The sequence below is a fragment of the Mastigoproctus giganteus genome, chromosome 2 (assembly GCF_048544385.1).
Source record: "Mastigoproctus giganteus isolate SK-2022 chromosome 2, ASM4854438v1, whole genome shotgun sequence".
NCBI classification, from domain to species: domain Eukaryota; kingdom Metazoa; phylum Arthropoda; class Arachnida; order Uropygi; family Thelyphonidae; genus Mastigoproctus; species Mastigoproctus giganteus.
Genome location: NC_143576.1, coordinates 88,181,769 through 88,207,215, shown reverse-complemented (window position 1 = coordinate 88,207,215; position 25,447 = coordinate 88,181,769). Strand labels below are relative to the sequence as shown.

The 25,447-nt window shown below is 37.2% G+C and overlaps 1 protein-coding gene across 2 annotated transcripts in view; it reads right to left on the bottom strand.

The window, feature by feature from the left end:
• Positions 1–24,208, bottom strand: part of ThrRS (threonine--tRNA ligase) — a 236,872-nt gene extending 212,664 nt beyond the window's left edge. The window contains exon 1 of one of the 2 annotated variants that reach the window (XM_090368570.1): positions 24,107–24,208. In XM_090368570.1, coding sequence (XP_090224696.1) covers positions 24,107–24,148 — 42 coding nt within the window. In that variant the 5' untranslated portion in view covers positions 24,149–24,208. The other variant, XM_090368569.1, reaches the window with a different exon arrangement.
• Positions 24,209–25,447: the final 1,239 nt, after the last annotated feature.

The following is a 25,447-nucleotide window of genomic DNA, read 5'->3' as shown; positions in this document are numbered from 1 at the left end:
ATTCAAGGCTTAGAACTAAATGGATATTACATGAACTAATGAGACTCATGGCAGAGAAGAAAAAATGCATGGGATGCATATAAATTATCAAGTGATATAGAAGCCTATGGTAGATATAAACTAGTCTGCAATTAAGTCACAAAGTAAGTTAGACAAACTAAGGAATACGAGAAGACTTTGTATTAGTAGTGGCAAATGATGCAAGAAAGTGTGCTTATATAGCATCAGCCAAAAAAAAAAAAAAATCCCATACAATAGTTTCCTAGTTCTTCCTTGAATTTATTCAGACAATCGACTTCCACAACAGATGGAAGCTTGTTCCAGCAATCAACCACTTGTTGGTTGAATTTAAACTTCTGCAACCATCCCCAATTCAAATTTATGTCCCCTCATGTGCATAGTCTGATCAAGAGGAAGAATCCCATCAGTACTGAGTTTGCTCAACCATTCCAAGCCTTAAACATCTCAATCATACCATCTCACAGGCACCTAGTCTCCAGACGCTGCAATTTGCAGAACTGTAACTTTCCTTGGTAAGAGCACCCCTTCATTTCCTCAAGTCTCGTTGCCCTTCTCTGTACCCATTCCAGTAGCTCTATATCCTTCCTAAAGTGAGGCCTCCAGACCTGTATGCAGCACTCAAGATGTGGCCTGACCACTGCCTTATACAATGGGATAATCACCTTGTTATCCCTGCTGGCAAAATTCCTGTATATCACAGAAGAGACCTTGGGCATCAGGTACACTCATACCAATCAAAATATTGCAACCACTGACTTGAAAGTTAAATAATTTAATTTAAAAATAAATAGGTATTAAAATAAAAGAAAATACTATTATGAACATAAAAGATATTAAAATAAAAGAAAATACTATTATGAACATAAAAGATATTAAAATAAAAGAAAATACTATTATGAACATAAAAGATATTAACGGTGAATAAATACAATCAATTACAAATAAAATATGAGGAACAAACATACAGCAATCAAAAAATAAATATACGCAAAACAGCAAATAGAATAAAAGCAATAAAATAAATTATGTATAAAGGAGCGAAGCATAAGGGTCTCTTTTTCAACCTAGACTGAAGTAATGACAGCAGCCATTCTTATATCCCAGAAGTTACAACTAGATAAACAACAATACGCACATTGAACGCTTGGTGGATGAAAAAAATAAAAAAGAGGAAAGATAGGAAAGGTCAGAGGAAAAAGTGGGTTAACTTAGATCAAGATTCCTTAGCCATTTTTTTTTTTTTTTTCCTCATCTGCCAGGCTCGATGCACATATTGTTGTATATCCGGTTGTAACTTCTGGGATATAAGAATGGCTGTTGTCATTGCCTCAGTCCAGGTTGAAAAAGAGGCTCATATGCCTCAAAAACTCCCTTGTATGTTGTTTATTTTATCACTTTTATTATATTTGCTGTTTCGCATATATTTATTCTCATCACTTTTAATTGATGTACAGCATATTTTATTTCTTTTATTTGATTTTATTTATTCACTCCTAATATCTTTTAAGTTTGTAATAGTTTTCTTTTATTTTAATGCCTATGTATTTTTATTTTTAAATTATATTATTTAACATTCAAGTCATTGGTTGCAATATTTTTATCATTCCTGTATATTATTGACAAAACCCCATAAGCTGCCATGGAAGCCTGTCTGTGCTGCTCAGAGAACTTCATATCTGACTGCACCCAGTCTTTTTCATTATCCACTAACCTCAGTGTAGTACTACACAGCTAGCCCAACAGATGGAAGATTACTGCTACCCATATGCAGTACCTTGCATTTGTCAATTGGCAAGAAAATGCATTTTCAAAATTGCATTTGAAAATTGGCAAGAAATGCAATGTAAACACTAGTAGGAAGGAGATGAATCACATTAGTCCACTTGACATCAATGGTTTAACTGTTGATGAGCCTGCTCAGGTTGCTGATAAACTGAATAGATATTTTGCCTTCACACATGAGGAATTCTTTAGGGAAAAGGATCCAGCAGCAATGCAAGACCATTAGATAGACATGAGTGCAATTAAACTGCAGTCACAGCATGGATATGTTAGGGGGCAATCTTGTCTGACAAATTTGATTAGATATGATGCAGTAACAAAAGAACTGGATATAAAAATTATTTCGATATCATATATTTCAATTTTGGGAAAGCCTTTGATACTGTTGCACATAAAAGACTGCTGTGCAAATTGGAGCAGTGTGACAGTAAGGGCAAGTTACTGCTATGGATAAAGAGATGGTTGAGTAGGAGAAGACAGAGTGGTTATTAATGGACATTGCTCTTCCTGGACTATGTTATTAGTGAAGTTCCTTAGGGCTCAATGCTTTTTGCTGTCTTCAACTTCATCAAATGCTGGTGTTCCAAGGTTCAGTTATTACTTCAATTCTTTTCCCCTTGTATATTAACGATCACTGTCCACTAACTGAAAATTTATCAATAGTTTTGTTGTTGACAGCACATTACTTTCCACCTTTCAATTTGAGAAAACTTGCCCTCCACAAGCAGCTCAACTTCTCAAATATTCAGTACCAATTTCTTAAATTAAATTCTTAAAAGGAGAAGAAAATTTAGTTAACTTCGATCCTAAAATTCACTCCTGTCATATTTCTTGCAAAAAAAGCATCGACTACGTTCATCCTTACACTCGGATTTCTAGACAAGATCAAACATTTCTATTAGGAATTATTTTGACTTCTAATCACATCACAAACACTGTTTCCTCTGCAACAAAAATACTCTCTGTGTTACTTTCTCTCTAAACTATTCACTCTGTACAAATCTCAAATCCACCCAACATGGGATACTGTTCCCACATCTGGAGTGGTGCCCCCAAAACTTCTCCCAAACTTTTCTAGAATCTATTCAAAAGAGGGGCAGTCAGACTAATTAATGACCAATTTCTTACTGAGTCTCTCCACTCAGTCTCCTAGATGTTCAGTTTCTGTACATGCCTTTTCTATAGATATCCTGATGGGCCCTATTCCCCTGAATTGGCCCAATCTCTTCCAAACCAGGCCAAGCACATGCCACAAAAGCCAACATCCATTCACTATCCAACCTTAAAATTCAGAGCCAAATTTCCTGTCCTCATTTATTCCTTCTACTTCTGTTCTCTGAAACAATCTTTCTTCAAATGTATTTCCCAAAAATTACAATCTAAGAAATTCAGGATTGAGGCTAGCATCTTTTGTCTTCTCAGCCTTCAACCTGTGTGCACAGTACTAATACCTTTTGTGTTTGCAGTTTTTATTAAAAAAAAAAAAAAAGTCAGCAAAAAAAAACATTTAACTCTGCAGTAGTGGTGTATCACCTGACAGGTTAATTCTCAAAAATAACATTTTTTCCTTCCTTCCTTCACATAATCATTACATACTATATATTTTTACTGCAATGGTTCCTAAAGCTTTTTTTCCCTTTCTTTTTTTTTTTTTTTTTTTTTTTGTAGTTTTTATACAGAAATTGCATGCAAAAACCAGTCTGGCGACCAACTACTATCGTTACAACTACAGTCTGACCTCTATATAATGAAATCAAATGTTTGCTTGAAAAAATTTGTTAAACAGAAATTTCATTATAAAGAAATATGACCTTTTTAACAATGAAAAAATACTGTCAGCATTCAGAAATATAGTAAAACATGAGAAATTAATCAGCAATAAGTAGGAATGAATAAATTTTCTAACATTTTAAAACAATTAACTTATTAATATATACATATTAAGAAATGACTACTTACATGATGCGCACATTTGAGAATTCTTTTGTAAAATATTTGGTTATTTTTTGTTGGATTTTACTGTATATCATTCATAAAAATGTTTGCATTTGTTTAAACATTCAAATATATTTTCTAGCACATTTTCTTCAGATTGAAGGCATTGATGGAAAGTTTCCAATGCTGCCAATATTTCATGTTTGGAAGTAGTAGTAGTAGTGGTGGCATGTGATGCAAGAAAGCAAGTGTATGAGCTTATGCAGCATCAACCAAAAAAAAAAAAAAAAAAAATCTAAATGTTTGTCCTGTTTCTCCTTAAATTTATTTTTAACCTATCAACTTCCACAATGACAGATGGAAGTTTGTTCCACCAATTAACCACCTGCTGGCTAAAGGCAAATTTCCACACATTTATTCTACATCTGTCTTTCCTCAATTTGAATTTATGCCCCCTTAGGTTTGCAATCTGAACAAGTAGAAGAATCCCATCAGAATTCAGCGTGCTCAACCCATTTGAGGCCTTATACACCTCGATCAGATCACCTCGCAGGTGACTAGTCTCCTAAGAAGGTTTAAGATGACCCTCATTTTCATCCACCTCCTCATCGATATTGTCACTATTTCTTTGAATACTCTCCAAAATGGTGGTGTCAACTGGATATTCAGCTACTATGACATCATTATCAACTCCCAAAAATTCATCAAGAACAATTTCTCCACTGATCAAAACTCTTAGCTGCAGTTTAAATGAGGTATTTGGAGCTTAAAAACAAGCTTCACAATTATAAGTTTCAAAATTAATCAAAGCGATTTTTCTGTTTTCTTTCATCATCTTTCTATCGAATTTTAAAATCCACTGTTCAAAAATTGTCATCCAAGCTTTTTTGTTATAGTTGTAGTCCAACTCTAACGACTTTACTTCTTTGAAACATAAGGATTTTTTACTTTTGCCTATTACCAAAATCTTCAGTTTTTCATTACCAATCATATTTTGCACTAACCAAGACTGTAATTATCTCCTTACTATTTTTACCACCTAAACATTTATCACCTTTAAAAGTCAGCATCTTGTTCGGCAAACATTTAAAAATTAGACCTGTTTCATCAACGTTAAATATGCCTTTGGACTCTTAGTCCTCCATAATTTTTTTCAAAATTGTCTTCTTTGATTACACCCACTCCACTTTCACCAGAAATAACTTTTTTGAGTAAGCTATGGTGCTTTTTAAATTTTTCCAGCCAACTAGAACTGGCTTGGAATATTTTATGTTCCAGAAAACATGCACACTCCACATAGACTTTTCTTTCATTAATGTCCCTGATATTGGCATGCACCCACTTAAAAACAGCTTCATCTTCATCTAGGCATAATTTCTCATGCTTCTGAATGGGTCCCGTTTCCTCAAACAGTTTGAGAATCGAAACACTACTGACAAGGATACCAAATTTTAAAGACTTCTTTTTTTAATGCCCCGATCTACACTAAGCACTTCCACTTTTTCCACTACACTCAAAGATTTCCTCTTAGACATTGTAAGGTTACCTGCAGCAGCTAAAACAAATAAATAAAATCTTTATTGTAAGGTTCAGTGGTACACGCAGGTACCACAACTCTACAATACCCTTCACAGCATCATGCCAGGGGTTAACTAATGCCAAACTAATGCTAAAACTATTAGGGACACTTGTACCTACCATGTAAATAGAGACAGTTGAAATTTAGTGGAAGTGTGGATAACTCATTTCTGAAAACAGATGAATTTCTGGGATAAAGGAAAATCACTCTCCCCTAATTCTCTAATAGGGTGCTTACAGTAGAAAATAGGTTAACCAGAGTCAATATCCATGTCAGAAATATGCCTTAATCTTTACCAATGGCTGTGGTCACAGACAGCAGTTAACTAGTGAGACTTCTTGGTACATTAGAGGCGGTTGCGTGTGTCTATTTATTCTTATATAAGAATGAATATATTTATTCTTATATAAGAATAAATACAGTAGACTCTCAATTTTCTGGGATAGATGGTAAAAAACAAATCGCGGATAATCGATTTCCCGGTTAATCCAAAAATACCTGACATACATATGAAATACATTCCAGGACTTCTTATTTCGTTGAGTTTTACGTAACTCAGGAATGACTAATAACATATTGCTACTATATTATTGACAAATCTGAATTCTGCGAAATACTTGTTAATGTTTGGCCATTTTGATACATCCTTATGATTCCTTAGAGATTTAACAGATGCACCATTTTCAAACTTTTGAATAATTTCAAGTTTTTGTTTACCCATCATTTTCGCGATTTCTAAACAAAAAAAAAAATTTCCGACATCCCTGACATAAATAACGAAACAAAATGTCCTTTTACACTGCAATGGAACACAACAATCGATGCGACGCACTAAAACAAACTAAACATTGCCTCTCTTTTTCTCTTTTTTTTTTTTTTTTGAGTGGCGGGTGTGAATGTTTGTTTGTTTGATATTTGGGTTTTAGGAGCATTAGCAACTAAAGCCATATTGCTCCAGGGATACGAGGTGGTCATTCCCTGACCTTTCGGCATCTTCCATATTTGGTGGTCATGAGCTCAAACCCTGGTCTAATCAAGAAGCGTATGCTACGCACTGCTGCTCCTGCCCGCGGAGGCGTTTTTTTTTTTTTTTTTTTTAGGAGCATTAGCAACTAAGGCCATATTGCTCCGGGAATATGCGGTGGTCATTCCCTGACCTTACCGCATCCTCCGTTTTCGGTCATCACTGGCTCGAACGCTGGTCTAATCAAGAAGTGTGTACTACACACTGCTGCTCCTGCCCACCTGGCTACGAAGGCATCAGTGGGTGTGAAGACAGCAGGATTGCAAGATAATAATGATGCTTGTTGCTTATTTACGACTTACAAAATATCTGTTTATACCTATTCTAGTTATTACTTGAATTTTTTTGATTTTTGGTTGATTTTTTTAATTTGGAGTCTTGAAGTGTCCTGGTTAATCCAGAGTCTGCTGTATATGCATATATTTATTCTTATCGCTTTTAATTGTTGTACCGCATATTTTATTTCTTTTATTTTTAGCCAACCGGGCTAGCCAGGTGAGTAAAGCGCCTGCCTGGTAACCCAAAGGTCGCAGGTTCGAATCCCCTTCGGGCTTGGATCAAAGTACTGCAAAAACCTTGAGAGGTGCATTATGGCCACAGAAGCCAATTTGCCAATAACTACCAAAAAAAAAAAAAAATTTCTTTTATTTGATTTATTCACTTTTAATATCTTTTACGTTTGTAATAGTATTGTTTCTTTTATTTTAATGCCTATGTATTTTTATTTTTAAATTAAATTATTTAACTTTCAAGTCAGTGATTACAATATTTTTATCAGTATGAGTATACCTGACCCCCAAGGTCTCCTCTGTTATAAAAGGTGAAAAACAGTTTTAAAACTTCTCTTCTATTTTTTTTATTAAAACTTAAAATATGCAGAATAAGTATTGCAATCAATTAAGAAAAGATGAAATATTGGAAATTCTTAAGTATATTTCAAAAAAACTCAAAACATTTTCCAGAAATTAAAAAAAAAAAAAAAAGTTGGGTGCCTGTCAGGTGAACTGCCACTGTTTTTGCTAAATTTTGGGGGTGTTCCTACCACTGGGACAATTCTGATAACACACAATGATAAACCCAGGGTTCTGATTCTCTCTCTCTCTCTCTCTCTCTCTCTCTCTCTCTCTCTCTCTCTCTCTCTCTCTCAGCATAAGCCTCAAACTTCCTTGCATCATGTGGCTAATAATAATAATAAAATATAAGCATGAAGGTATCAGTCTCTTACATTTTCCAGTTCATAAAACTATTAAAGGTGCAAATTTTAAAAATTTGTGCATTATACTCATATATTTTTGCTTGTATGTTAGGTGTATAAATACTTTAAAACTATATACAGGTAAAAAAAAAAAAAAAGGTAAAGTGCAGCCATTATCAACCCACTGCAGGATGGAAGCCTCCTCAACAATTCATGCTGAGGGAAATGGACCATAATCTGCCACGCTGGTCCAGTGCGGGTTGGCAGATCGACCGTATTCAGCAGTCAGGGGCTTGAACCCCGGTCTACTCAAAGAGCGTGTGCTACTGCACTCCCGCTCCTGACCACTCGGCTACGGAGGGTGTCTCAAAAATATTGGTACAAACATTTAGGGGAGGTAGGTAACATCTAAAGGAATGTGAATCGCTTAGGAATCCATAACCCGAAACGTCACCGTAAGTCGGTAGACGTCGCTGTTCATCAGTTCGCGAGAGGGAAATTTTCAATGTTTTGTTCACGAATGAGACTTATTTCACTCGGGAAGGCTTATATAATCAGCACAATGCTCCTGTGTGGGCTCACAACAACCCACACGGTGTGCGCCCCCATGCGGCACAACATCGCTTCGCAATAAATGTGTGGTCAGGTATGGTCGGTGACTGCTTAGTCGGCCCATACATGTTACTATCACGCATGAACTCCGCTGAATATCGGATCTTTCTTATACAAGTTCTACCAGGGTTACTTGACGATGTTCCAACAAATGTGAGACACAACATTTGGTTTCAACATGACGGGATGCCTGCCCATTATGGAAGGTGTGTTTGTGACCATTTGAACAGGCGTTTTGGGCATCGATGGACTGGCCGTGGTGGACCCGTTGCCTGGCTCCCACGCTCACCTGATTTATCGAGCCTTGATTTCTTTCTGTGGGGGCCCTCAAATCTATCGTGTATGAATCGCCTGTGGAGACGGAAATGAATATCGTCTGCGCTGCTGCTACTGTCAAAGAAACTCCAAGTGTGTTCGACCGTGTCTGGCAATCCATGCTGTGTCGGTGTCACGCATGCATCGCGCCTCATGGTGGAACCTTCAAGCATCTGTTGTAACATCATGAAATGCATCCATCTCGTACTCCATTGTTAATATTGTGTCAAATAAATGTTTGCCACTAATTACTGTCTTGTGTCATTTCTGCTTCTTGTGCCTCTGCTACTACTTTCCCGTGACGTTTCCGGTTATGGGTTCCTATGCGATTCACATTCCTTTAGATGTTACCTACCTCCCCTAAACGTTTGTACCAATATTTTTGAGACACCCTGAATACAGGGTGATTCACTACCAGTGCAACAAACTTGCAGGAGGTGTAGGGGGGCACAAAGACGAATCTGAATCACATAGCATTGCAGGGTCCGAAATGCCTTCGTCATGCGGTAGAGAACGTTGAACGGGAGGTCGCGTGAACAGCAATCCTGCTGGAAGTCAGCATTTGCGAACCGTTTCTGTTGAAGAAACCAAGTAGCAAAAGTCCTCCGGAGTGGATAATCCGCAGGCTCCAATGATTGGACGCGTTGCAGATGGTATGAACTCATTTGGTTTGTTGACAGTATCCTCCATACAGGGGATCGGGAAATACCCAATCGTTGGCCTATCGCTTGAATACTCGTACTCGGATTGCCTTCTGCAAGACGTAGGACATTCTCCTCATTGTCTGGCGTCCTCGTCGTTCGCTCTCGATCCATGGTTCCTCTCGTGAAACAACCAGTCTCACGTAACCTTCTGTGCACACATGCAAAAATCATATGATGAGGAGCACGCCTGTGCGGGAAACGTTCCTGGTACAAGCGCAGAGCGGCGCGCCCATTACAGTCCGCAGCTCCATACGTGAGGTGCATGTCAGCCAGTTCAACATTTGAATACTCGTCCATCCTACTGCCTCGGGAACCAGTTCGCAAATGCTGACTTCCAGGGGGATCACTGTTCACGCGACCTCCGTTCAACGTCCTCTACAGCATGACGAGGGCATTTTGGACTCTGCAATGCTATGTGATTCCGATTCATCTTTGTGCCCCCTACTACTCCTGCAAGTTTGTCGCACTGGTAGTGAATCACCCTGTATATGTTCTGCATATGTTCAGTGTGAGAGACTTTGAATGGTGCAACCACCGAACATGATTCAGCTCATTCATTTTGTTCCTAAAAAATTTGCCATGGGGCAACAGATAAATATCTGGTAATTTTGCTGAGTGGAGGCAAAATAAAGATTAGGTAAATATTTTAAGAGAAAAACAGACTACTCTTGTACTTGAGTAACCTTAACAGCCCAGAGCACTGAAATAAATAATAAACAGGAAGTTAAAAGTATATGAATAAAGAATATAAAGCTTGCAGTACAGTTTTCTAGGAGAGTAACTTCTCATTTGTGTAAGTAACACCCTTTAAATTAGTTATGTTGATAAGGAATTGTTTGTATGTGGCATTATGCTTGAGCATTATGTGGCTTCAGCTGTCATTATGCTCTACTTCTGGAAAGCAAGTGGAGTGCAATGCCAGATGAAGCAAGTAACACAAAAATTGGTAATGTTTTTGCAAGAAGTAGAAAAAAACTACTCTCCCATTAGATTTTATCTAATCATTAGGAATGTTGAAGATATAACATGACAGCAAGTAAAAAGCATTAGAAAGAAGTAGTTTACTGGATTATATGTGGCTTTTACATAGTATCAGGCCATCCAGTGTGGCAAACATCCTTGAGTAGTCTATGGAGGAGGTGGGGGGGAAAGAAACTTGTCTATTTAAATATATATTTTACACTAATTGTATTGTATAATTCCTTATATCATTGGAGGTAACTGGTTGATTTCATTTCCCATATAATTTTCTAGAACAAAATGAACACACACTCACACACTAATAGTTACTTCCATTTATTTTAATGAATTTTCCTTGAACAATTTTGAATTTCAAAATTATGTATTTGAACACATTTCTTCTTATATAATATGTATCAAAATAATAAAAAAAATAATATATACAATATATAAAGTACTGATTTAGGATAAACACACAGTAATATAAAGGAAAACAATGTGCATTAATGGCATCAGCTCTAAGGATGGATGTAAATGCATGAAATCTGATATGAAATTACACCTGTGAGTTGACAGCAGCTTAAGAAGAGCATAAAGTAAAATATGAATTGAAAAGTGGAAATTAAGCAAATGTGAAAATGGTACATTGGGCATTGAGGTGCTTCACTGTACAGGAAGTCAGCCAACAAGATGTGAAGCAAAGCAATAAAAGAAATTCAAATAAGATAGGAAGGCATTTGAAAGTTTGAAGGTGGGATGGGGCAATAAGATACACCGTTCAAGATATATACAATTTGTATTTACCAATAAGATAAAAAAATATCTACAAAATAACAGAACAAATGTAAAAGAGTTAAGATAAAAATTTAGACAGAGCAATACACTGACAAACAAGTGCTCACACATGCTGGGAGTGTAAAGCTCAGCCTCTAATAAAGACTTGGCATGGATAAATATTAGTAGAAAAGGTAATTACTATGTGTAAAATAGTATGAATATGGTATAAGATAGGAAAATGACTTAAAAATAGAAAGGTTAAAAAAAAAAATATATATATATATATATATATATATATATATATATATACATAAGTATATTTTATGTAGAAAGTGTGAAGAAGAGTTCGTACAGTCACATTCCACCCTCCATGATTAATTAAACTTCTTAATTCAATTATTCCTTATTATATATATATATATTTTTTTATATATATATACTATATCTCTCTCTATGTATATACAGAGAAAGAGAAATATAATAACCCCAGGTAATCTAATAGTCAGGTTAATGGTAGTAGAAGTCTTAAAAGTTGAAAGAAAAGTAATGAAAAGAATTGAAAACACTTACACATAGTATATATATATTTTTTAATTTTTGGGAAAAACCTCTTAGCTGCAGCACAATTACTAAACAAAAATAGTTGCAAGAATGGTTTGCAGCACCTGACAGGTTCTTTCACTTTGTTACTCTGTGCAAATCATAAAATTACCCTTCAAAAATTACTCGGGTAAAACTGTCTGTATACTTCGGTAGAGAAAGTTTCAGCTATTCACTTTAAATCAACAATTTTTGTACAAAGATTCTTTATCTGAGGTACCTGTGAAGTCTCTTGCAACCACTGCAGAGTTAACAATGACAAAACAAAAATCAGCATTTATTACTCTGTACTTTGTTAAACATAATTTTAAAATATTCTTTTTCTACAAAGTAGTGAAATAAAAATATTTATTTCTGCAAATTTATTTCAATTCTTATTTGTTAATAAACAAAAGAAAATCTGTATCTGGCTATAAACAATTGTATTATTTCATTTAGTTTTAAACATGCAAGAAAGCAAAGCAGAAATATATACTAAATTATTTTCATGCTGATTAAGCATTAGGATGTAACATTACTCTATTATTAGTGCTTACTGCCATGTTAGAAAAATAAATCAGCATTTTGCTATAAAATTACAAGTAAAATTAACTGACTCCATATCTACATCCTATTAGCAATGATAATACCTAAGGCAGAGGTTCCCAAAGTGCGGGGTAGCCCCCACAATGGGGGCTCATTTGATTTTTTTTGGGGGGGAGGGTGCTTGCTCTTTTCATGAAGCACTTTTTTAATAAAATATGGATAAACCAGCCCACTAATCCAGGTATAAAGAGTTTTTTTTTATTTTATTTATTTCTATTATTTGTATTTTATTCATATTTTATTTCTTTGAGATTAAACATATCGAAGTATATATTAAATTATAAAATTATGATTATGTATATTCATAGGTAAATTATATCAAATCCATTTAGCTTTATATCAGTATCCAATTAGCTTACTCCCTAGCAGGTCTGATCAAATAGGTTGTGGAACAAAGGGAAATATAAATGTGTGGGATTGGCAATTAACATTTGATATTTTTTTTATAAAACAAAAAGTTAGCAGAAAATTATATACATTTGTTTAATTATGTTACTATGGAGAACATGAGGAATGATCACAGCCCATCAGGGGTTATTTTCGAATTGCATTATGGAAGTGCTAAATGGGGGTAGGAAGAACCAAAATTTATGATGCATTTTAATAATAAATAAAGTTAATCATAGTATTCGGGCTTGAATGAAAAAAAGAAAGTTCCACTTTCTCATTAGTTTTACCAGGCTTATCAAACAAATATAGACTGAGAGTTGCAGCTTCCTATGCAATAAATAAACAAAAGTGCAGTAAAATCTTGTTATAATGAATACTGTTTTAACAAAAATTTCACTATACTGAAAATATTTCTGGGTCTTGGCAAACTTCCCTTACTATTAGTGTTGTTTAAATTTCATTTGAATGGAATAGTTTTGAATTAAAAATTAAGTACAATTCTAAAAATTGTATCAATTTACAATGAGAGAAAATTATTAAAAAATTATGAATTACACCGTGTAGCTCACACTGTAAACACAGAATGGAAATATTCATTAGAAAATGAATTTAAAAAAAAAAAAAAAAAAGTTAAAAAAAATGTGGCAGAAGAATTCAGTACCACTTTCTTTACTATATTTTTGAGTGATTATGCTCAAATTGATTGTCATCCTTTTCCAATGGTACAACATACCGGCAATGTTTCACACACACAAAAAAAAAAAAAAAACATCCAGATGAATTGCGATGACAAATTTGGATTTCAGTAGCAGCAGAAGTTTTTTTTTTTTTTTTTTCAGATGAAATTAAAAACTAAAAGAAAGAAAAACATGCAAAAAATAAAAAAAGTGTCAAAAAGCCATAAATTCATAAATCTCCAATAACCTTATATAATACAGGGTTATTGCAGATGATACAAAGGTTGGAAGAGGTGGTAAATTATCACATTAATCAGGATATGCAACTGCAACAAAGATCTAGACAAATTAGGCAGATGGACTGAGAAGCAGCAACTGAGGTTTAATATTGACAAATGCAAGGTACTTCATATGGGAAGCAGCAATCCCAGATTAACATACCAGCTGTGTAGTACCATACTCGGGGCACTGGATAATAAAAAATACCTGGTGGAGAAGTAATTAATTGTGCAGTCAGATATGAAGTGCTCTGGGCAGTGTAGACAGGTTGCCAAACTGCATATGTAGTTTTGTCAATGATACACAAGAATTTTGGCAGCACAGAGAGGGAGATAATTATCCTTTTGTATAAGGCAATGGTTAGGCCAAAGCTTTGGGGTAATTCTGCAATTTGATATGAAGTTCTCTGAGATGTGCAGACAGGCTGCCATGACAACCCATGGGATTTTGTTAAAGACATACTGGAATTTTGTCAGCAGGAATAAGGAGGTGATCCCTTTGTATAAGGAAATGGGGCTAAGGTAAAGAAAGCCTGCACAAGAAGCATGCAAAAGTTCAATGAAATTTACTGGTAAAAGTACTTTGACGTAATAGCATTTGTATTGTTGCTCACTCAGTAAACAGACGGTGGGTGGGTCGGTCAGGAGTAGAAATCGAATCCCATGGGAGATTGTAACCCTCCCAAAGTGGAGGGGGTAACCTGACCTTTTTTCTTTAGAATCACTGGTGGACTAGTGAATAAACTGTTTATTAAGAGAAAAAAAAAAAAAAAAAAGACAAAGGAAGATCACATGAGAAGCACGACAATTTTCGAAAACGTTTACCGGTGAAACTACGTTACAAACATTTTTTACAATGCCAGAACTTCTAATATGACTCTGTTTGTGATTCAATTAGCGATTCTAAAGAAAAAAGGTCAGGTTACCCCCCCCTCCACTTCAGGAGGGTTTCAATTTCACTGTGGGATTCAACTTCTGCTGCAGACTGATAACACCCACCGTCTATTTACCGAGCGAGCAACAATACAAATGCCGTTACGGCAAAGTACTTTTACAGGTAAATTTCACCGAACTTTTGCGTGCAGGCTTTCTTTACTTTAGCCGGAAATGGTTAAGCCACATCTTGATTACTGCGTACAGGTCTGGAAGCCTCATTTTAGGAAAATACAGATCTGTTGAAACAGATGTACGGAAGAGCAACAAGACTGGTAATGGGAACAAAAGGGTGCTCTTATCTTGAAAGGCTTTAGTTTTGCAAATTGCAGCATCTGGAGACTAGGACCTGCAAGGTGATCTGATTGTGGTGTTTAAGGCCTTGAATGGATTGAATAAGCTCAATGCCAATGGAATCCTTCCTCTTGCTGAGACTTCACTTTTTTTTTTTTTTTTTTTTTTTTGTTAGTTGTTGGCGCATCGGCTTCTGTGGCCATAATGCACTTCCCAAAGTTTTTGCATTTTGCTCTAATCCAAGCCCGAGGCGGGATTCTAACCCATGACCTTTGGGTTGCCAGGCAGGCACTTTATCCACCTGGCTAGCCCAGTCGGCCTAAGACTTCACATAAGTGGGCATAAATTCGAATTGAGGAAGGATGGCTGCAAGTCAGGATGTGCAGAAATTTGCCTTCAGGTAGAGTGGTTGATTGCTGGAACAAACTCCCATCTGATGCTGTGGAGGTGGTAGTTTGAATAAAGAACTAGATAAACTGCTAGAGGGCATGAACAGGTTAAATGGGAAGTGTTGGCTTTTTTTTTTTTTTAGCTCATACTGCATATGCTTGCTTGCTTTCTTGCATCATCTGCCACTACTGCTACTAATAATAATTAGCATTAATAGAGGCATATGATGCAAGAAAGCAAGCTTATATAGCATCAGCCAAAAAAAAAAAAAAAAAAATGCTTACCATTTCACGATCCCTTCACTCTAAATGTTTGTCTAATTCTGCCTTAAACTTATTTAAGTTGTTGACCTCCACTACAACAGATGCTAAAGGGAAATTTCTGTACATCTGTTCTACAATTATCTTTCCTCAATTTGAATTTATGTCCCTCAGTTGAGTGACCTGAGCAAGAGGAGAATCCCATCAGCATTGAGCTTGCTCAATCCATTCAAGACCTTATAAACCTCAATTAGATCATTTCGCAGGTGCCTAATCTCCAGACGTTGCAATTTGCAGAACTTAAGCCTTTCTTGGTAATAGCAACCCTTTGTTCTACTCACCAATCTCGTTGCCCTTCTCTGTACTCGTTCCAGCAGCTCTACATCTTTCCTAAAAAGGCCTGTATGCAGTACTCAAGGTGTGGCCTGACCATTGCCTTTTACAAGGAGATAATCACCTCGCCTTATCCCTGCTAGCAAAATTCCTGTATACCACTGACAAGACACCAAGTCTTTAATAAATAAGTTTAAATGTGTAAATCAGTTTAACCTGCTAACTATGGACTGGAGTTCATATCATTGAATTAACATTGAGTCAGATTAATTGGAATAATTAAAACAATTGAAAAAATTGGAGCCGTCTGTTGTCTGGAACTTGTGGGTTGGTCACTCACACACTAGTCAGACTTTTGTGGATTTATTGGATGATTGTTTTCTGCAGCAGCATGTTCGAGAGGCAACCAGAGAAGGTAATACTCTTGATCTGGTTATCAGCAGTGATCATTCGTGTATTAAGAATTTGCAGATAAAGGAACCACTAGGTGGCAGTGATCACGGTGTGCTGAAGTGGGATTTACTCAAAGAGGTAACTACCGTCAGGGGTAAAGGAAAGGGTTTTTGCTTCCGTAAAGGGGAGTACAGTGGTCTCAGACAGTTTTTAAATTCTGTACAGTGGGATCGACTGACGATGTTACAAACAGTAAATTCTAAGTGGGAAGCATTCAAGGAATTAATCGTGGAAGCTACTAGACTTTTCATACCGATGAAGAAATATTGTTCAAGGTTTAGGCCTAAATGGTTATCAAATGAACTAATGAGACTCGTGACAGAGAAGAAAAATGCATGGGATGCATATAAATTATCAGGCGACGCAGAAGCCTGTAGCAGATATAAGCTAGTCTGTAATCAGGTCACAAAGGAGGTTCGGCAGGCAAAGGCGGATTACGAGAAATCTTTGGCAAAAGATGCTAAGAAAAACAGCAAGGATTTCTTTACTTATATAAACTCTAAAAGGAAGGGGCTGAATATGATTGGTCCACTTGACATCGATGGTTCGACTGTTGATGATCCTGCTCAGATAGCAAACAAACTGAATGAGTATTTTGCATCTACATTCACACGTGAGGAATCATTACAGTTTGAAAATGGAAGAAGGTTATCAAATTGTAGCAGTGTGCTTAATGATTTTGTAATAACTGAGAGCAAAGTGGAGGAGAAATTGTTGAAGTTAAACATAAGAAAGGCACCTGGGGCGGATGGAATCTATCCAGTTATATTAAAGGAGGCGGCAAAGCAACTAAGCAAACCCTTAGCCATAATTATGAGAGCATCCTTGGATTCAGGGGAGGTTCCCACGGACTGGAGATGTGCAAATGTATCCCCAATTCACAAAGGAGGTTCGAAGGGTGACACGAATAATTACAGACCAGTTAGTTTAACTTCTGTTCCGGGTAAAATAATGGAGTCACTGGTTAAAGATGCATTGCAGGATCATCTAGACGAGACTGCAGCAATAATTCAGACACAGCATGGGTTTGTTAAGGGAAAGTCTTGTCTGACAAATTTGATTGGTTATTATGATGTGGTCACAAAGGAACTAGATGCAAAAAATAATTTTGATATCATATAGTTGGATTTCAGGAAAGCTTTTGACACTGTTGCGCATGGAAGACTACTGTACAAATTGGAGCAGAATGGTATTAAGGGTAAGTTGCTACAATGGATAAAAGGATGGTTAAGTGGGAGAAGACAGAGGGTGGTAATCAATGGGTGCTGCTCTTCGTGGACTAATGTTATTAGTGGAGTCCCACAGGGTTCGGTGTTGGGTCCACTGTTGTTTTGTATATTTATCAATGATATTGATGAAGGTATATCAGGCTTAATGTCGAAGTTTGCAGATGACACGAAGGTTGGCAGGGTTGTTAATGACAGTAATGGCAGTGTGCTACTGCAACAGGATCTAGATAATTTGGGCAGATGGGCTAAGAAGTGGCAACTGAAGTTTAACCTTGACAAATGCAAAGTACTGCATATGGGTAGAAGTAACCCCAGAGAAACGTACCAACTGTGTGGTACTACACTTAAGGTGGTAGAAAATGAAAAAGACCTGGGAGTAATTGTGCAGTCAGATATGAAGTTTTCTGAGCAATGTAGACAGGCTGCTAGGGCAGGTCATGGGGTTTTGTCAATGATATATAGGAATTTTGCTAGCAGGGAAAAGGAGGTGATTGTCCCTCTGTATAAGGCAATGGTCAGGCCACGCCTTGAGTACTGCGTACAGGTCTGGAGGCCTCATTTTAGGAAGGATGTAGATTTGCTTGAGCGTGTACAGAGAAGAGCAACACGATTGGTGAGGGGAATGAAGGGATCCTCTTACCAAGAGAGGCTTAAGTTCTGCAAATTGCAGTGGCTGGAGACTAGGCACCTGCGCGGTGATCTGATTGAGGTCTATAAGGCCTTGAATGGGTTGAGCACGCTGAATTCTGATGGGATCCTCCCACTTGTTCAGAATACGAACCTACGGGGACATAAGTTCAAATTAAGAAAGGATAGATGTAGAATAGATGTGCGGAAATTTGCCTTTAGCCAGCGGGTGGTTAATTGCTGGAACAAACTTCCATCTGTCGTTGTGGAAGTTGATAGGTTAAATAAATTTAAGGAGGAACTGGACAGGCATTTGGAGGGTATGGTGTGATTTTTTTTTTTTTTTTTTTTGGCTGATGCTGCATAAGCTCCTACACTTGCTTTCTTGCATCAAGTGCCACTACTACTACTACTACTTACCAAAGCTGTTGGCTGCAACTTCTGTTCATCTATACTCCTACCTCTGTTACAACATGATTCTATAGAATCCTCAACTAAAGATAAAGATGACTTATTAGCATCCTACTTATCTTCGAGGCATTTAGGCAGCTCCTAAATGTTATTTCCATTATGTCAATGTGATGATACAGAAAATGAATGTAAAAATAGTCAGCAACGAGTGTAATGTTATGTTTATGCTATGTGTGCATGGGTGTTCTTTAGTTGCTTCTGGCCAATTTGCTACCAGGAAGCAGTAATCATCAGGAAATTTGCCTTGCAGTACCCATCTATGCCATGAGGAGGGCCACAACTACATGTGACCTCCATCTCTGCCATAAGGAGGCAACCTTTACAAAATATATATGGCCCCATCAAAATCCTGCATCCCACTGGTAAAGTGCAAGACCAGTGAATACCAGCATAAGTCCATGCCACCAGGAGTTCAAGTTGGTGGCATCAGCAAGGTCCTGCCTGCAGATATATTCAATTCAGGAAAACTGAATGCCAACAAATCCTTGACAGTGGGTCTCAACACAGTGCCTCCAACTTATATAGTGCTTGGAACTCCACTACTCCCAAGCTGGTAGAGTAGCAGTCATATTATACCAGCCAATCTGGATGTCCTCTAGAGCAATACCAATAAGTTCAGACCAATGGACTACGCAGTAACTGCACTGTAAAAACTTTACCTTTGAAATGTGAGGAATATCAGCTCTTACCATGATGATCAACATATCTCAAAAGACATGACTCATGATATGATAAAAAAGATAGTAGCAGTAATGGCAAATGACACAAGAAAGCAAGCTTATATATATTAAGCTAATGGTTGATGCTTATATATTTTAAGCTGATATTTGGCTGATGCTATATTATATTAAGCTGATGCTATATTATAGAGGGCCGCCGTAGCCTAGTGGTCAGGCGTGCGGGTGCATAAGTACACGTGCCTTGAGTGACCGGGGTTCAAGCCCGTGACTGCTGAATACGGTGCTGTTTCTTGTATTCTGTCTATCTTGTTAACTCCTCTGACTGTTTGGTCATCCCGGAGTATAAACAGAAAATTTATTTATTTATTTATATAGCATCAGCCAAAAAGAGAAAAAAAAAAAAAAAAAACAGTTCACTCATCCGAACCCTCCAAGAATTTGTCTAATTCTCCCTTGAATTTATTCAACCCATTCACCCATTCACTTCCACAACAACAGATGGAAGCCTGTTCAACAATCAACCACCAGCTGGCTGAAAGCAAATTTCTGCACTTCTGCAACCATCCTTCCTCAACATGAATTTATGCCCCCTCATGTATGTAGTCTCAGCAAGTGGAAAAATACCATTAATATTCAGCTTATTCAATCCATTCAAGGCTTTAACCAACTCAGTCAGATCTCCCTACAAGTGCCTACTTTCGAGATGCTGCAATTAGCAAAACTGAAGCTTTTCTAAGTAAGACTACCCTTTTGTTCCCTTCACCAATCTGGTTGCCTTGCCCTTCTCTGCACCCATTGAGTACTTGTATACAGTACTCAAGATGCAGCCTAACTATGGCCTTATACAAAGGGATAATCGCCACTTTATCCCTGCTAGCAAAGTTTCTGTATATCATTAACAAAACTCCATGAGCTCTCATGGCAGCATATATGTGCTGCTCAGAGAATTTCATGTTTGACTGCACAACACCCCCCAGGTCTTTTTCATTCTCCAGTATTGCAATTAGCTTGGTACTACATTTGGATAAGTGTAGTACCATGCAGTTGATAAGTTACTCTGGGGTTACTGCTACCTTTGCGCAGTACCCTGCATTTATCAATGTTAAACTTTAAGTGCCATTTCTCAGCCCATCAATCCAATTTTCTTAGATCTTGTTGCAGTAGCTTACCCTGATAACTGTCATTAACCACCCTGCTAACCTTTGTATCATCCGCAAACTTAGACATTAAGCCTGATATACCTTCATCAATATCATTAATAAATATTGAAAACAATAATGGACCCAGCACTGAACCGTAGGGAACTCCACTAATAACATTAGTTCATGAAGAGCAGTGCCCACTGATAACCACTCTGTCTTCTTCCACTTAACCATCCCTTTATCCATAGCAGTAACTTGCTCTTAATGCCACATTGCTCCAGTTTGTACAGCAGTCTTATGTGCAACAGTATCAAAAGCCTTCCTGAAATTAGCATTAGTAGAGACATATGATGCAAGAAAGCAAGCTTATGCAGCATCAGAAATTCAAGCAAATTATGTCAAAATTATTTTTTGCATCTAATTCCTTGGTCACTGCATCATAACCTATCAGAATGGTTAGACAAGACTGTCCCTTGACAAATCCATGCTTTAATTGCAGTATAATTACATGCCTATCCCAATGGTCCTGAATTACTTCTTTAACCAGTGATTCCATTATTTTTCCTGGAACAGACATTACACTAACAGGTCGGTAATTACTCATATCACCTTTTGATCCCTCATTATGAACTGGGGGCATATTCACATATCTCCAGTCCACAGGGAATGCCTCTGAATCCAAGGATGCTCTCATAATTATGTCGAAGGGTTTGCTTACCTCCTTTGCTGCCTTCCTTAATATGATTAGATAGATTCCATCTGACCCAGGTGCCTTTTTAATGTCCATCCTCAAAATTTCTCCTCTAGATGGGGATTGCCAGAGCTTTACTCCAACAACTCCCATATTTTCTTTTTTCAAGCCTCCAATAAGCAAAGTGATGGTACTGCACTGATGACAGAGGGTCAGCATTCCTCTGTGACATAGAAACCACACCTAGACCCCTGCTTGTGTTGGTCACCTGTGTGATCACCTCCATTATAGTGTTTTGGATTTGGATCTTGCATATGGGGAGGGAGGTGTATCCAGGTTTGCTAACTTTCCAGCCATTGTTAAAGTGCAAGAAGAGAAACTGAGTCACAGAACAACCAGACCTTGCAGAAATTTGGTCCACCTGATTGACAAATGGGACTTAATGTCTGTTCCATTCAGTGCTCCAACTCCCAAGTGGCAACCCTAGCTGTCAAACCTAGGTCTACAATAACTCTCAGGGTCCATATAATATTATATTAATAATATAAACTAGGGGCTCTGCTCCCTGCTCGCTAACCCCCACGGATATATGACGGAGTAAGTCAAATCTTTTCTACATAAAGGACATACCTGTCGAAACACACTGATTGATATCTAATCAGGAAATGACCTATTTAATTATTTACCTGTGCATTTCTAGTGACGTAATTGCCCCTCCCATTTGTACCACATGACCTGCACCCCTCTTCTTCCATTGGCTACCCCACCATGCAGCATTCTCAAGGTTGAATAAATATCACTATGTAATTATTTACCTGTTTTACGTAGGTCACTTAGGAAAAGGCCTTTTTCTTTGAGTTCCATAATGCATGAGAAATATTGTTGCATCCAAAAGAGCAGGACTAAAATATTTACAAACTATACTAAAATTTAAAATACAGAATGGATGGCACACAGTAGTTCCAAGGACCAAAGTAGGAATATAACTATCGTGATTTTAGGTAGGTCATATCAAAATATTTTACCACCAAACCTCACTGTTGCATGATACAGAATGGTATGACAAATTCTCCCGATCCATACTAAACTGTAAAACCTGAAGGGTCTGAAATGAAATATTGCTCTATAGGACCTCCATTCAACTTTCAGTAGTCTAATTCCAATAATCCATTCATTGCCCCAAGCACATGCATGAGGTTGGTGAACGTTGTGCAGGAAGTTGTCTTGCAATGTTACAACGTTAGCATGCGTCCCATGTATGTGCTCTACACTGTAACAATAAGTGCCTGATTCTGCCCATTTGTGTTCCTTCCATGTAACATTCACCAATCTAGAGGTATGATTGTGAATAGTTTAGTATTTTGTAAATATATTTTAGTTTTTTGTAAATATTTGTATAGGTTTGTATAATAATATACTAACATTATAACGCACTGATCAATTCTAATCAGGAAATGACCAATGTAATTATTTACCTGAACATTTGCAGTGACATAACTGCACTGCCTTCTCCCATTGGCTCGAATAAGTGACAACTGCCCCCGTCCTCTTCTCCCATTGGCTCGAATAAGTGACGTAATTTCCCCGTCCTCTTCTCCCATTGGCTCGAATAAGTGACGTAATTGCCCCATCCTCTTCTCCCATTGGCTCAAATAAATATCACTAGTAGGAAAAAACTTTTTTAATGTATAGAGAGATATTATATTTAATCTGCATATATTTGGAGATATTATATTCAAGTTACAAATGCACAGATGTGGGAAACCACAGGTGGTGCCTAACCCTAAATATTAATTCAAGTTACAAAATGGAAAATAAAGATTTTCTTACATAATACTGGGGGAAGGGAGGGGGAGTTTGACGGGCTGCCTGGGCACGTCATGGAGTCTTGTCAACGATCTATAGGAATTTTGCTAGCAGAGACAGGGAGGTGATTATCCTGTTATACAAGGCAATGGTCAGACCACACCTGGAGTACTGTGTACAGGTCTGGAGGCCACCTTTTAGGAAGGATGTAGAGTTGCTAGAACGAGTACAAAGAAGAGCAACAAGATTGGTGAGTGGAACAAAGGGGTGCTCTTACCAAGAAAGGCTTAAGTTCTGAAAATTGCAGCACCTGGAGAGTAGGCACCTGTGAGGTGATCTGATTGAGGTGCATAAGGCCTTGAATGGGTTGAGCAAGCTGAATGCTGATGGGATTCTTCCCCTTGCTCAGACTAAGAACCTGAGGGGTTACAGTTTCAAATTGAGGAAATATAGTTGTAGAATAGATGTGTGGAAATTTGCCTTTAGCCAGCAGATATTTAATTGGTGGAACAGGCTTCCAACTTTTGTTGTGGAAGCTAATAGCCTAAATAAATTTAAGGCTGAGCTGGACAAGCATGTTGAATGAATGGAGGTGTGAAAAGGGAAGGTTTTTTTTTTAATTTTTGGCTGATGCTGCATAAGCTTGCTTTCTTGCATTGTATGCCTCTACTAATACTAAAGTTAGTTATTTTTATGAAGTGTTATGGGTAAACAATACAGAAAGTATATAAATCACATCACGTTAAGTAATTTTTCAATAGCTCCTTATCATATCAAACCTAGTTTTGAGTACAATTCAATTTGACAACTAGAAAAACTACAAAATAAACATGATGAAACGGAGGATGTTTCAGGATCAAATTTCAATCTTAGCTATCTTAGGATAAATATATTAAGCAACTTCCTCAGCAAGTACCACTTTGCTATGATCTCCTTCTCTCCATCTGGATGTCACTGCTTAAGCAAGTTTTGTTGCTGTTAACAAAAAAACTTGCTTAAGCGCTGACATTCATGAATTAAAATGGGGGGAAAAAACCCTTAGTAATGTTTTCCAGGTCAAAGTGGCGACTCCAATCTTCGTCCTTCTCAAAAAAAAAAAATCCTGGGTAGACACCTTTAAATGTTATTATTGTTGTTAAGGTTATTAATGTCACTAGTGTTAGCATCAATATCAAAATGCCCACATGGAATAACATCATGAACCAACGTATTTCATCATGCGTTAACTATTGCCTACAAACCCTTCGGAATCCTCGTGAAGATACAAATCCGAAAAGTCTCAAATAACTATTCTTAACGTTTATCCTTGTCATCATTACTCATGCATTAAAAAAAAATACAAAAAATGTTATGCAAATCATGCCTTTTCTTGATCGCCAATTCTTTCATCTTCCATACCAGCCATAACGTTCGCAAGCGTCAACCAAAAGTATTGCTACTATCCACATGTAACGATGTCGTTCCGGATACACTTCACTAAAGCACTTCCTGTATGTCCAGTAAACTAACACAATTTCCCTCTAAAATTGCATTTTTTTTATTTCTTTATTTATTGGTCTTCTAATTAAATCATCACTTACAGAATCAGTAACTATCAAATTTTCTGTGTATGCTTCGGAACGGCAACATTAGAACAGAAAAAATAAAACATCGAGATTAGTATTAGTAATATAAATAATACAAGGAAGTAAGCTTATAGAACATCGGCCACAAAAAAAAAACTTCTCGATGGGTAGTTTTATTACCGTTAGTATTATTAGAGACGATGCACAAAACAAAGTGCCCCCTCTAATAAATGGTCTAATTCTTTCTTATATTTATTCAAACTGCTCATTTCCACAACACTAGGTGGAAATGTGTAAAATCAATCATTTTTTGCTCTCTGCTTGAAAGTATATTTTCGCACTTCTAGACTGCAATCATACGTTTCCAATTTAAATTCGTGTCCCCTTATCTGTCTCATACGAGAAACAGCAAGGATGCTTTCAGCATTCAGTTCACTCAATTTCACTTTGGATTTTAGTTTATTCTCAGAAACTGCAATCAGATCTCGCACGCGTGCCTACGTGGGGTAGCACAGTTCGTAGGATCCTCGTCCTCCCCACACCGGTTGCAAAATACCAGAGTTCGAATTCCATTGACGGAAGGAATTTTTAGGGGTATTTTTCAGAACGTGGTGAGTTAGTTGGTCTGAGGCAGAGGTAGCATGGTTTTGTCTCCCGGAAACTCGGAATTTTTGTCCAGCAAAACAAAATCTACCGCAGCACAAACAATTTGCAGAAAAATATCCACGGAGCAAGATAGCCTTAGCCACCGATGCTCAACTTCGCAGGTGACTAGTTTCGAAATGCTGCAATTTGTGGAACTGAAATTTTCCTTCGTAAGAGTGGCGTTTTGCATTCCTGAGTAATCTTGTTTCTACAGAGGTAAAGGAAAAGGTTTTTGCTTCCATAAAGGTGACTACAGTGGTCTTAGAGAGTTTTTAAATTCTGTACAGTGGGATCAACTGATGATGTTCCCAACAGCAAATTCTAAGTAGGAAGCATTCAAGGAATTAATCGTGGAAGCTACTAAAGGTTTCATACCTGTTAAGAAAAATTGTTCAAGGTTTAGGCCTAAATGGTTGTCAAATGAACTAATGAGACTCGTGGCAGAGAAGAAAAAATGCATGGGATGCTTATAAATTATCAGGCGACTCAGAAGC